We start from the raw sequence: 13,725 nt of genomic DNA, 5'->3' as shown, positions 1-13,725 counted from the left end.
GTTGCTACTTCAATCATGAAACTGATCAATGATCAGCTGATCGGCTTTTCTCTCTTGTTTGTTTATCGCCCACTTTGCGCCAGAAAGAGGAAACCAGCAGATGTCGCGCTAAACAACAGCAGCACGTTTAAGCTTGATCAGCTGTTGTTAGAATGTATTTAATATTAATTTCTAGTATCAGCTGATGTTTGCTGGAGCCACAGCTGTAAAGCTGCTGGTCATGATGTGGGTTTGGATATGTGGTGAGAGGGAAACATGAAGATGAAACCAGGAGATGTCCTTACTGAATCATCAGAGCTGAACAGGTGATGGAGAAACAGGTTTACCTTTTAGGTGACATGAATGAGTTGAAGGGAAGTTATGAACTGTTTCTGAGAGACTAATAACACCAGGATCCTTTTTTATGTAGCTGACAGTTGGTAACTGTGCAGGGGTGGATCTAGGAAAGTTTTGCCAGGGGCCAGGTAGGGCATTAACAGGGAGAGGGGGGCACAAAGAAATACTTTTCTTTTTTATTCTCATTTAAAATATCTCGCTTTTATTAAATAACTATCTAAATCTTTCAACCAAAGTTTTTATCTGACGTAAAATGTATAGAAATCATACATATACCAACAAGACTGTACATCACTGTCACAACAGGGTTTGTTTTCATTCAAAGTCTTTATGGCTTTAATACCTGGTGGGTCGGCCTGTAGTGAAAATGCCCAATTTTTTGTCCCAGTCCAGCCCTGCAGGTTAATACTGGCAGTGTCACCATGCCAGCTGACTGTATTTCATCATCAGCCAGTGTTGTTCTTTATCAATATTACCAAAGTTTACCATAAGGAAGCAAAGAAAGTATTTACTTGCTTTCAGGTTTTATTCAAATGTTAGTCTTTTCAGTTGTTTCCCCACTTTTTTCCTGTTTCAAAATCAAACACCAGTTTGTGAGAAGATTATCTTCTTTTTTTAATAGGCAGATAAAGTTTTGCATTGGCATTGGCTAATTTGTCAATTGTTTGCTACAAATGTTCGTATTTTAATATTCAAAAATGTTTTTGCCCAAAACATACGTATGTGCACTATATGTCAGTAAAAATACTATGCAAATATTGCTGTCCTTGAATGCTGAGTAAACACTGACAAAGCACTGATTGTATCTCTTGTACTTTATCAACGCAGTATCTAAAAACTTTGCATCGTAGTGGTTAAAATCTCATTCTAATAAGAGTTAAAAGTGCATTTGGTTATTAGGTTTATAGGATTATTGAATTATGGTTAACGGTTGGTAGAAATTTTTTTTAAACATTATCTGCCAATTACATCTGCCACCCTTCTCCAAATTTGTGCCCCTACCTGGCCCCCCCAACAAAAATTTTCTAGACACGCCACTGGATACAAGAAACAGTCACGGTCTCCTCAGCTCATTTCAAGGGGTTGAAATCTTCTTTTTAAACGGTGTTTAGCGTGACGTCACTGTGCGGGTCTTTTACACACTGTGTGATAACACCTATTAAATAGTTCCATATATATTGGTGGAGATGTTCGTGGACAAATGTGTTATTAGGGCCTCAGATTTCAACAAATACAGTCAGATAAGTTTTTTAATTAAATTCACAGCTAGTGTTCAAAACAATAATTAATAAGTTTTTCCTCTTCTTTTTTTTTTTTTAAACTTAAAGCCTTTCCAGTTCAGTGAACATATTACAAAAGTTTATTCACCTGCAAAATGCAACACACAAATAACACCAAAGATACCAATTACCAGTATCCACTGAACACCATCACAGTAACTGTGATGATAAGCATGGCATTCGTAGCCAGCGCACCTCAATTCATCTATTCTTCAAGTAATCGGCTAATTGAGTAATTAACCACAGGGTGAATAGATTTAAATCTAATTTGAAAAGGACACAGACTTTCTTTTTGCGAGGCCGTTGCTTTATGAACTGTATCTAGGAGCAAGAAACACAATAAGAGCCAGTGAAAAACTCTTTCACAGAGATACCCAATTAGTGGAAGCTGGAGGACAGCGTTGGAGAGCAATTATCTCAGGTTACGAGCCTCGTGAGACAGCTCTGAGAATCAGCTCTGCGTGACTGTATCGTAAACCTCTACTTTACCATTTGTCTTTTATTAAACCCACACAGAGTAACTGTTTAAATCCACAGCGGGGACCAACTTAAAAGGAGCCTTGTAGTTGTAGTCCCATTTCTAAGGACGTCCTCACTCTCTCTTGCAATCAAGCTAAGTATACTTCAAAGGAGCGCTGGTCTGTTTTCAATTGTTGTAAAGTTCCTGTGAAAGTGATTTATTGAAACAAAAACACTCAAAAGGAGCTTTATTAAATATTAGTTGCACAAAACTTATTTATTGACACCATTTTTTTTAAAATTGTATGTACTCAGAGAAAAATACTTCATTGCAGTCTGTTGGTGCTTTAATGCCACCAAGTTCCCACCTGATCCCAACTTTTCAGAAATTCCAAACTTTGGGATACATAAATTATATTTTGTCTATCAGATATGATAGATGATCATGATGCAGCACTTCTAATCACACCATCATCGTTAGAAAGGTTTAATTTTTTTCCTCACCAACAGAGAATGTATTGATTCATCCTGACAACGATGTATCATTGTTAAATCATTGTTAAAAGTTTATTGATTTGACTAAAATTACATTTCAAATTGTTTTCTTTGATGTTTTAAAATGCCCACATGTTGATTCCTTAGTTGTTTTCATTAGAGCTACACATATTTGTCTTATGCCCCAAAATAAGATAATTAAATGAAACTCATAATTCTCATTTCCATCGCCTCACTTTTATTCTTAGGCTCTACTAGAGTAGCTTTGCATGAACAACATTCTTGTTGGTGCAGCCCCTCAGCTCACCAAATTTCTTTTGACTGCCTTCTCAATTGTAAACAGAAGCTTTACAAACTGCAGTTGGGATATCTGATTATGGATGGTCATATCAGGCCGGCCCGCCCTGAGCCTGGTTCTGCTGGAGGTTTCTTCCTGTTAAAAGGGAGTTTTTCCTTCCCACTGTTGCCAAAGTGCTTGCTCATAGGGGGTCATATGATTGTTGGGTTTTTCTCTGTATGTGTTATTGTAGGATCGACCTTACAATAGAAAGCATCTTGAGGTGACTGTTGTTGTGATTTGACACTGTATTAAAAATTAAACTGAATATCAGGTTTGTGTATATGCAAAGCCAAGTCACAAGCATGAACTCATTATGTAAAATTGAAAAAAAAAATGACGGAAAATAAAAAATGTTGACCTTTTAAAACCTACATGACTACTGAATTCTTCGACAGTTTTATGCAGACTTAACTCTTGACTTGAAATATTCAAACTGCAGCATATGCATTAGGTGTTAATGGAATTTTTACACAACAAGAAATTAATATATTTCGAAAAAGGTCAACACAACTCTGAAATCCTAGTGATTCATAGCTTCATAGGCTGGTTATCACTATAGAAACACCCCCAAGACAGTAAATCCTCCAAACAATGGCAGTCAATATCTCTCAAGAAAATAAAAAGGCTAACCTAAGCTGCTCCTGACCTGATAGAGGACCTCTACGAGCATCACCAGAGGCAGCAATCCAATGCAGCTATTGTATAAAACCACACAGGCTGATGGCACAACATAAGTAACCATCTCATCAGTAGACTAAACGTTCTAATATTCACAATAAACTGTGCTCCTGAGAATACGATATTGCCTGAATGGATGACCACCACGAGTGTAATTACTATCAAAATTAAGCGTTCCCAGTTTTCACAGGAAAATTAATATACAATATGTTTTTAGAAGTCCATTTAGGGAGCCAGAGACAGCGATTTCACCTGAAGCTAATGGAAAACACACCGTGTGTGGGAGGACTCCAGCTGACCTTTTGGAAAGCTATCGCTTGCTGCTGAAGAACAGCAGCAAGCGATAGCGGGGCGATGCGGTGATGTTAAGAGTTCAATCGGTGGCCAAAAAGACCCGATGTGACGGTCACTGTGAACTGCGGCTGTCTCATGTGTGCAACCCCGGACGCCACTGGTCAGAGCAAATCAAACGGTAACACTACAGCAGCTCACTCCTCCAGCTCAGGGCTCTGCTTTATCGCAGCAAACACACAATCCACCCATCACTCTGTTCCAGTACACCTACAGACGTGCTTTGCCTCCCTCCCTCTTGTCATACAACACACAAAAAAGAGGTGAGAACCACAGCCCACATAAGAAGAGCAGGTGGGAGTACATTATCTGGAGTGAGAAACAATTCGTTCTGGCCATCTACTGCTTGTGTGCTAAAGTGATCTCCCTGAGTAGCAGCATATCAGCGGGCAGCAGTTATTGAGTGGGTGGCGGGCATTACACAACCTGGCTTCAGAACCTACACAAGCCACTCCAAAGGGCGCGCTCATTGAGCGAGTGAAATCCACTGTGATACAGACTGTGTCAGATCGTGTTTTGATTGAGATTGGATGATAACAATACCCCTGGTTTTAGCCCGCATTTATGAAAAACGCAATCTGTTCTAAACATCAATTTGAATGCAATATTGTGAAAGCTGCCATTAAAGTAAAGCAGCAAAACTAAATATTGAACATATTATATATATTTCAGTCAGATTTAGATTCATTTTGTCTGGATATAATACAAATAGTTCCCAACTATTAAAAAACATAACCCTTCACATCCATATCCATGGAGATTTGCTAATAATGGATTTTTTCTTGACAGTATTGACAAATATTATCAATGATGACCTCAGAAATCAAAGAAAGAAAAAAACCAAACCCTGAAAATGTCTATATTAATTTACTTCACATAGGGGAAAAAACAAAACACCTTTCCATGATCGGATTAGCCCCGACCAAAAGATCAGACAAAACTGTGGCTCCAAAACAGTCATCCCCACTGGATGACAGAGCAGGCTTTGGGGTGACCTTTGTAATGGTCTCACCACGATGGAAATAAATGTCCTAATCAAAACACATTCAAAAATAAATTACAGCTGACCCGTGTCAGAAGGACCCTTGTTTATACAATGTTTCTTCAAGCGGCTATCAGGATTGAGCTGAGGAGGACATCGAGGAATTCCAGCCTATGATTGAGTAGATCTTACAATGAAATGCACAGCATGGTTTCCCACACATATATTCTACATGGGCAGGTGATGTATACCACTGGCTTTGTAATTTACGTCTTTAGTGGATGAATTAGTGGAGGTTCAGTCACTGCTAATTAACTAGTTCTTTTCTTTACTGCGTTTCCTACTGGCGGGCTGTTTAAGCTGCTACTGAAGCAGTCCTTAATGTCATTAAGCTGTCTCAGGTCTCCCAGGATCAGACAGATGCCAACTGCACTATCCTAAACTGGAGTCGGCCAGAGTAATCCCTGTTTTATGCCGAGATCCAAAGCTGCACAGCAAAGCAGGGACTATTGTGACCAGCTGCAGTTCAAGCATTCACTGGATGAGGAACTTCTGCTTTCCTCCTCCATTTAGAGGGTGGAATCTTACCAAAGCCCAGTATATGTATATCAGTACATATTGAAACCTCAGCCATACTTCTTTAACTCTGTCTCCAGACCACTGAACCTAAGCTGCCCCTCTGTTGCTCATTTGCAATAAACATATGAGCAGCTTCATCTCTGCTCGGCCTCCCGTCTTTTTGTCAGTGCCACAATCTCCTAACCATACATCATAGCAGGTCTCACTACCCCGACACTCATCTCCACCCGCTCCACCCCTTGTAATCTCTTCACCTCTCTCGTGCACTGTTCGTTACTTTGGATAGCTGACACATATTTAAACTCCTCCAACTTCACCTTCCCACCTGTCTTCCTGTCATTCACACACATGTATTCTCTGTCTTGCCTACACTGACTACACAATAAATTCTCTTTTCAATTTAAAAGCATTGGAGTGCACCCAATACCTACTACTGCCATAAATACTATGCAGCTCTCTGGGAAACACTGCACTGCATGGCTTGCAGTAAACTTGTAGGATTGCTAATCTACAAAGAAAATATCTTCTAATTGTTTTTTGTGTTTACATTGGCTGTCACATTTTACAAAATAAAGCAGGGCCCATACGTACAAATACCATACATGCTATCCACCTTGCTCTAATGTCCATACAAGTGCATTTCTCATTATAAGACTGTTGCATAAGAACCTATTGGAAATATTCAACAACCTTGTAATGCTGCACAGAGCAAACACTTCACATTATGCGCATAAAACTGCCACTCTCACCAGGGTCTAGGAGGAGGCTTTTTAAGCTCTATACAGGAAATTCCACAACCAAGGTCTTAATATTTCCTGACCAACTATGCTTTGCAGATTTCTCGAATTTATTTCTAATCTTATCAAACACGAACAGCTAAAGGAAGATGCAGGGAAACTTAGAGCATTTTATACTCAGCTATGTAGTGTTACATCAACACACAACAAAAAGAATTAAAAGATCATTTGTTCAAGGAAACCATGACAGAGCCCCTGCGCAAAGTGGAGCTCACACACTGCAAATGTGTATGAATAGTTTAAAAGCTGGCTGTTGCCTGGTGATGTGGCTGTAGGAGCTCTATTGATGGGTGACTTGTGTGAAGGCCATGAGAGCAGCTTGTACTCAGTACACTAAGCCAGCACCGTTCATCACACACACACACCCCTCCCTTTCATGAAATACCCCACCTGCCATCTGGCCCAACAAGGAAGTAACTATGAGAGAGAGAGCTGACATGTCGTGGTGCTTTGCATCCATGATCAATATTTACATACTAATTCACTGACCATGTGTCATGTTGGAATTGGGAGGCCTGCTAACGCGGAGAGAGGCAGAGAGAAACAGCTCCTGACCGTGACACAGACAGTCAAAACATGGCAGGCAGAGAGGGAATGGGAGCAAAAACAAAGAAATGCTTATAGCAAACAGGAGTGCGCACGGAGAGGGAAACACAGCAGGCGCATGAGCACGCGCAACAGAGAAATCCTTGTCCAAGCCTACTGAGTGGGAGAGGGGTTGAGGCAGGGGTGTTGAGTGGGAGGGAAAGAACCGGTTCATCGCTGCACTCGTGTACACAAGTGCACCGAACGCGCACCGCTCCTCGGGATCTGTGGCTTGCACACGGAGGAGAAGCTGTCCACTGTTTCCATGTAACACAACAAAGAGAGGAGGCTTTCCTGGCAAATCCCTTATTTGAAGTGCTGTAAAATCTGAAACCAAAACATGTTAACTTGCACCAGATTTTAAAAAGGCGACTTGACCGGGGAAGGTCACCACTGGAGCATGTTTACACACAGGAATCCACCCTGCGATCAGATTAAGCCAGAAAATCGAATAAGGTTTATCCATGCTAGTTATCCAATTTGTCCCAGCACCACATTTTGTGTTTTTTGTTTTTAAACACCTAGAGCGTCAGATTTAAAATGGGTTAGGGTTAACCCCTAACCCTCTAACCCCTATTTAGACGCCCAGAGAATGAACTTGTGTTTAATTTTCACAAACAGCTGAATATGCACTTAGTTAGTTTTAGCTCAAACTGGAGGAATCTAGCTGTGTTCAACAACACATCTGTTAACCTTACAGCTCTCAGGTGCCTGCAAACACAAAGACAGACGTGGAAAACATGCAGTCTGTTTGCATCTTTTTGTTTACCTCAACTCTCTCGAACAGCAAGGGTTATCATAACGGTCTACATCCATTAAGACAAAACAATGAACAGCTTTTAAAAAAAAAGGGGGTATTTGCATTTATGAATTTAAGTAAGTGCCATGCCTGCTAAATATGAACACAGGCCTCTCTGGATGATATTGTGGGAATGATCTCACATTAGGAAATGTTTAGTTGCCATAGATCCTATGAGTGTGTCTCTGCCTCTGATTACGACAACATCAAAGAAGCCTCATCAGAAAGTCTAATGGAGGAACAGGGCACTTGACCAGGAAGAAAAGACGACAATAGACGCGCTGGATTTGTGCATATGCATCAGCGAACCTCCCGCAGCAGCGTGTGACGGGGGTGAATGAGCTAAGCTTCAGTTACTAGCAGCTTTGAATGTAAAAGCTGTTAGCTAAACCAAGCAAATGAAATGAAAATGACATTTTTTCAAAACTACAATGACTAATAAGCGATTTTAAAACAACAACGATCGATGTGTCATACTACCTCTCTCCAAAGTTAGCAGATGTTTTCAATAACGTCCCTCTGCATTGCTTTGAGACTCAGCCTAGTAACTGAATGCAACACTGCTCGTTAGCTTTGCCAAATTGGATGAACTGAAGCAGTGTTTCTTAAAAATACACTGCTCTAGTTATCGGCATGGCCCGCGTGTGGCTTGGTAAAACAGTGACTCAGTTAATTAGGAAAATTAAGTTTTATACTGCTGTAAACATTCAGCTCTCTCTTCCATTGTGTCGGTTTGATTTTAAAATCTTGTATCTGTATATTGTTTATACCTGCAAATAAATAAAACAAACAGTTATTGTAGGTTACTGTGAGCTGCCGTTTGTTTGGGAAGGTGGAATACTTGGAATACACAGTGCGAAACATGCTGGGAAGCGTCTGTAAGTGAATCATCATCTGTTGTTTGTTAAGGTAAATGATGATGAATGAGTCTGTTTCTTCTTATAGTTGTGGGCCGGTTCTAAGGTTTGCATTTTAGATATATGGAGCCTAAAAAAGACAAGAGAAAAAGTAAAAAGAAAAATGAATGTAGGTCATGATATGCAGGATTTTGTGGAATAAAGAGTATATGAGTGGTGTCCACCCAAGTGTTCCCTCTTGGAAAGGCTGTAGTTTGTGAGTCTAGACAAGCAGTTGCGTTTCGTCATTTCTGATCATCAATTAATCAATGATTCCCTTTTAAATTTCTATAAGTGCACAGTGACATCTTTGCATTAGACTATGAATATAAATCCTGAAAGTTTTGCAGACAAAAATAAATAGCTCAACAAATCTTCCATTATTGTCTAAAAATTATAACCCAAAAGACAAACTGGTGAGCCTTCTTCAGTAAATCTGCCGTTTCAAAAGATGTTGAAATGTGTTGCACACAACATAGCACACACCCATTTCAGTGCTGGCACAACCTACCTTGCCCACAGGTTAACTTTCACATGCACAATGTCGTTTTGCATTATTTACGTGACAGTCATGTCTTACTTTTCACTGTGCTTGGTTACAACTTCCTGTCACTTTTGCAGCAGTAGAGAACAAATGAGTGACATACACCCTGGTGTCCAGTTTGGTAAAGTCGTAGGGCTGCAGCACTGGCTAGTTGCGGGTGACTGCATACAATCTTAGATGCATCAGCTGACTACTGAATAATTACTCTGACTACTATTTCTGGAGTGAAACAAAATTATTCACTTTTTATTGGTCGATTACTGGTTTGCAGTAACACATGCAGTATTTGAACCCTGACCTGTCACAGGAGCCTCAATGTCCAGCAGGTTCTTCTCTGAACGCAAGATTGCGGCGCCCTCTCCTATGAGCCTGAGCGCCACCGCCTCATCCACACGGCCCTCCTTGGTTAGGTGAGCTTTCAGCACGTCCACTTTGGGCTTCCCATCGCTGTCAAACACCTCTTTAGCTGTCAGTCGGTGACTGGGGGGGAAGGGGACAGCTGCAAGGGTTTAAAAAAAAAAGTAGAAGAAGAAAATCATTAGAACTGATGTACTTTCATACCACGTTTACAGTGCTTTAATACACTTTTCATTGACAAAAGGCTTACAGCAATACACAGTTATTTCCACATCACTGAGAAAACTGCATTTAAGCTGTTTGATTAGAAGGTACTTTGTACCAGGGGATCGACTCCCTGCAGGAGAGGGAGTTTGCGCTCACTCCCATGCTTCCAGCCCACCCTCTGAGACAATTTACCTGATTGCTGCTATGATCTGTGAGTCATTCAATTTTCAATATTTATTACAGACACACACATTTTCTAGTTTACTTGGCAATATTCACGAGAAAAGAGACTGTATATTAAAAACGAGGCAGAGAACCAACACATCTTTATTTTATTAACATTAAAAGCTTGTGCTGCGAGGACAGAAACACCAGTGTATGCGGATGTGTGACGTGTAACCAACTCCATACTTCAGTGTGCTCTCTTTTATTGTGTTCGATTGAAACAACAGAGATATCATCTTCAGCCTGACAAGCATTTACTTATTTCTCAGCAACAGTTATTTATTTATTTTTAAAGAGTAAAATTGGGTTTATTCCTCAGAGTCTTGCAGCCACTGTGGAAATCAGACAATATCCAAATCCTCAACAAATCTCTGTAACTGTCAATTTCCATAATTAGTGGCTTATGAGGGATAGCTTTTCAGAGTAATTCAATGTTCCCCAGTAATTTGGAATCCTACTGATGCACTCGCAAGCTGCAATGCTATTTGCATGCATTTTAAATCAAAACAGGGATTTGCAGTCTAGGTCTAGTCTTCTTTTATTAAAAACGCTCTTCAAACTGGACTTCATATTATTGCGATGTTAGTAGCCTAATGCTTTTATTAAATGAAAGCTAAACATATTACTTACAATAAATGTACAAAATTACAGTTTTTTTCCTCCCCGCTTTTTTTCTTTTGCTCAATCGAACTGCTTCTAAGAGTTTAAAACATACATCATGCTCTTAGTCAGACTTCACATACAGCTTACAGGTGACTAATCCACAAAACCAGAAGAAAATACTGCTGAGCTAGTGTCTGTGTTTGTTGTATACATGTGTGGTGTGTACGTGTATTCCAGCATCCATCCTTCCTGAAGGTGACATCAGCGGTAATCAGGCCAGCACTTTATCTGTGTCACAGTGAGCTTTAGCAACAGATGACATTTGGGATCTCAGCTCCAGTTTCTAATGGGTCTATGTGGAAATTACAAATTTACTGGACTTGCACAGTTGCATCCTGGGTATTTTCAGCAATGCTATGTGTGTAAAAATGTAAAATCAGCAGGGTGAAAGAGACAGGATGTACAATTTCTGATAACTCACAACGCCACTTTAAAAATAGTAGTAAATTCAGAGGGGCACAACCCTGTGAGAGGGCGAATGTAAGAGTATTGTTTCTAATTGAAAAGATTCAGAGAAGGTTTAAATGTTTAGATATGGTTTGGTCTTGTCGCATCCACATATACATGTTAAAACTACACATGCATTTAACTCTTTCGTCTCATAACATCTGACGATCTCTCCTGGACCCCTAATTGACAACTTTTGACACCTGGGTATAGATCAATAAAGACATGGTTTGACGACCATTGGAATAGTTTCTGGGGTTTTCTGAGAGTAGCTGCAAGGAACGAGACAATCCTCACCAGCTACTGATGCAAATCCAGTCATTTCGGTCTATAAGCTAGCCTGAAACAGGAGGAGGCTCAGCTCAGAGCTTCAAGGTTTACTACTAGTAAGCTTTAACTCTTAACTAGTAAACAGCCAAACTGTTTTGGGGTATGATTAATCAGAATTTTAAATTGTTTTCAAAAATCATGGACAGTTCATCGTCACAATTCAAAAGCCAGCATTTGTGACGGCATGAGGGCATATTCGTTCACAAAGCATGGATATCTTGCACATCTGTGATGGCATCATCGACGTTTAACAATAAATACAGGTTTTCAGCAACATATGCAGACAAAGGAAGGTCTTCCCTATTTCAGCAAGACAACACCAAAGCACATCCAGCATGTTTAATGCCAGCATGGCTCCATCTAAACTGGCATGTTTGCAGTACAGACCTGCCAGCATTGGAAAGTATGATGGCAGGAAAATACCGCAAAGGAGGTCGGACCTATTGCAGATTAAATCCGACACGAAGGATTGGGAAACGTTTTGTTTATTTTGAGTTAACACTTAAGAGGGCTGCTATAGGATGAGGTCATGCACCGCGGCCGTAAACACGTCCACGTCCTTCCTTATAAAAAAGGATCCTGCAATGATAGGACAACATTCGATGTGCTGTCTTTGTACTCATTTCAATGCGTTCCATTTTTATTCACTTTTTTAAAGGCGTCCCAACTTGCTTTTAGAAACACGAGCTATAAAAGCCCCCCAAAAAAGAGAAAAGAAGTGAAGCTGAAAGCTGTTTCTGATATCTGAAAGTTATAATTATGATGCTGGCAAGCTACACGGAAATAAGCTTTGTTCTACCTACCTGGCAATTATTTTCCCCATAAATGCTATTTTGAGAATCTGCGTGACATAACACAAGTTTTCCAACATCAAACATTTTAATGCAACTCATTCAGTTTCCTTTGTAAATTCAAACACGTAAAACCAAAATGTCTGAAGGAGGTGGATACCACAAAGTCACTTTAAGCCAAATAAATAGTTACGATGCTTGAAATAAATCTTGAATAATACAATACGATGTCTTTGCTCAGGTGTCAGGGGCATTTAGAGATTCCCCCATCTGAGAGTGATTTACCAGAGCCCCAGGTGTGAGCACCTGCTACGCAACTCTAGCCTTACTGCTTTTTGACTCCATGGTGCAGAAAGCACAGCCCCTTGAGTTGTTGAACAAATTGAGTGTTTACATTCATGTGAAGTGTTCTGAACTTGATAGAGGGCATTTTTCAACTGAGCAGCAAGCTTTTAAAAATGACAGCTAGGCCACGAATCTGCGACATGATTAGCTCTCAGATAATGATTGAGAAGCAGCACGAAAAAGAGTTTTTTTATTTGAAAAGTGCTACAAAATTTAAACATCACACCCCGAAATTCTTTCGGATGTCAAATTTCATACACAGGTACACGTTTTCAACTTAGATTTCAGGTAAATACAGAAAAACCTTTTACTTATAGCTGCCAATGTGACAACTTCTTATGCAAACTCTGTAAATTAAAGCCAGAAAAAGACAAAAGAATGACCAAAGCTGGCTTTCATGTTGGAGGGATACTTTTGGGGAATGAACCGCAGACTATAAGGATTAGGTGCTTTAATTGGCTAAACGTAATCCAACTGTCAAATGGGAGTAGAAAGTAAGGTGCTTAAATTATTTCCCTAATCCCACGCTGTTAGCCAATTAGGCAATGCAGGTAAACTCCCCAGGCTGTTTGCCACAACTGCGCTGCTGTTGAATTTGAACTGCATAAGAGGAAACAGAGCCATTTTTCTTTTTTCATTTGTGCAGGAAAAAAGAAAAACACTCTGATTATGAGGAATGACAGTTAGCGGCAGGACAAAGCCATAAATCATTCATGCGCAGAGTGACGTACGAAATCTGTGTAACAACATACCTGACGGTAAACATATTGAGCTTATGAGGAAACTACATGGGAAAACCCTGTACCTACCAGCTGCAATAGTTATTTGGTTCCTGTAGATAATAATTAATAGTAAGCCTGTCAGTGAAAGAAGTAGAACCCCCGACCCCCACCCCAAAATAACCAGTAACTGATGCAGTAACAATGGCAACCGGTGAGTTGATTTACAGACATTTTTGAGACTGATAGTCCCCAAACAGTGTAGCCACTGTGAATGTCGTGAGTGATCCCACTTCCCGCCGAAGTGACAGAACATGACGCACTCTAAAATCCAAACACCAAAGACATTATTCTGGAATAAAAATACGCTGTGTGAAAGCTGCAGGTGCTGGCATGCTAGCAGCCTCTTAACACATCACCCTTCCATTTCCTACAGTCATGACAATGGAAACACTGTGAACTTTCCCCTTGTGGAATTTCTAACAGCTCCCTTATTAACAAGAGTAACACCCACATCTGC

The 13,725-nt window shown here is 40.1% G+C and overlaps 1 protein-coding gene across 2 annotated transcripts in view; it reads right to left on the bottom strand.

The window, feature by feature from the left end:
- LOC146636689 (protein phosphatase 3 catalytic subunit alpha) overlaps positions 1 to 13,725 on the bottom strand; it is a 69,091-nt gene that overhangs the window by 32,765 nt on the left and 22,601 nt on the right. For both annotated transcript variants that reach the window (XM_085349658.1, XM_085349659.1), the window contains exon 2: positions 9,420 to 9,620. In XM_085349658.1, the coding sequence (XP_085205784.1) occupies positions 9,420 to 9,620 (201 nt within the window). The remainder of the gene's footprint in view (positions 1 to 9,419; positions 9,621 to 13,725) is intronic.

This window comes from Diplotaxodon limnothrissa, linkage group LG3 (assembly GCF_057381915.1).
Source record: "Diplotaxodon limnothrissa isolate DT_005_m linkage group LG3, D_limnothrissa_male_GT1.1, whole genome shotgun sequence".
Classification (NCBI taxonomy): domain Eukaryota; kingdom Metazoa; phylum Chordata; class Actinopteri; order Cichliformes; family Cichlidae; genus Diplotaxodon; species Diplotaxodon limnothrissa.
The sequence above is the reverse complement of the archived record's forward strand: the minus strand, read 5'-3'. Positions and strand labels throughout refer to the sequence as shown.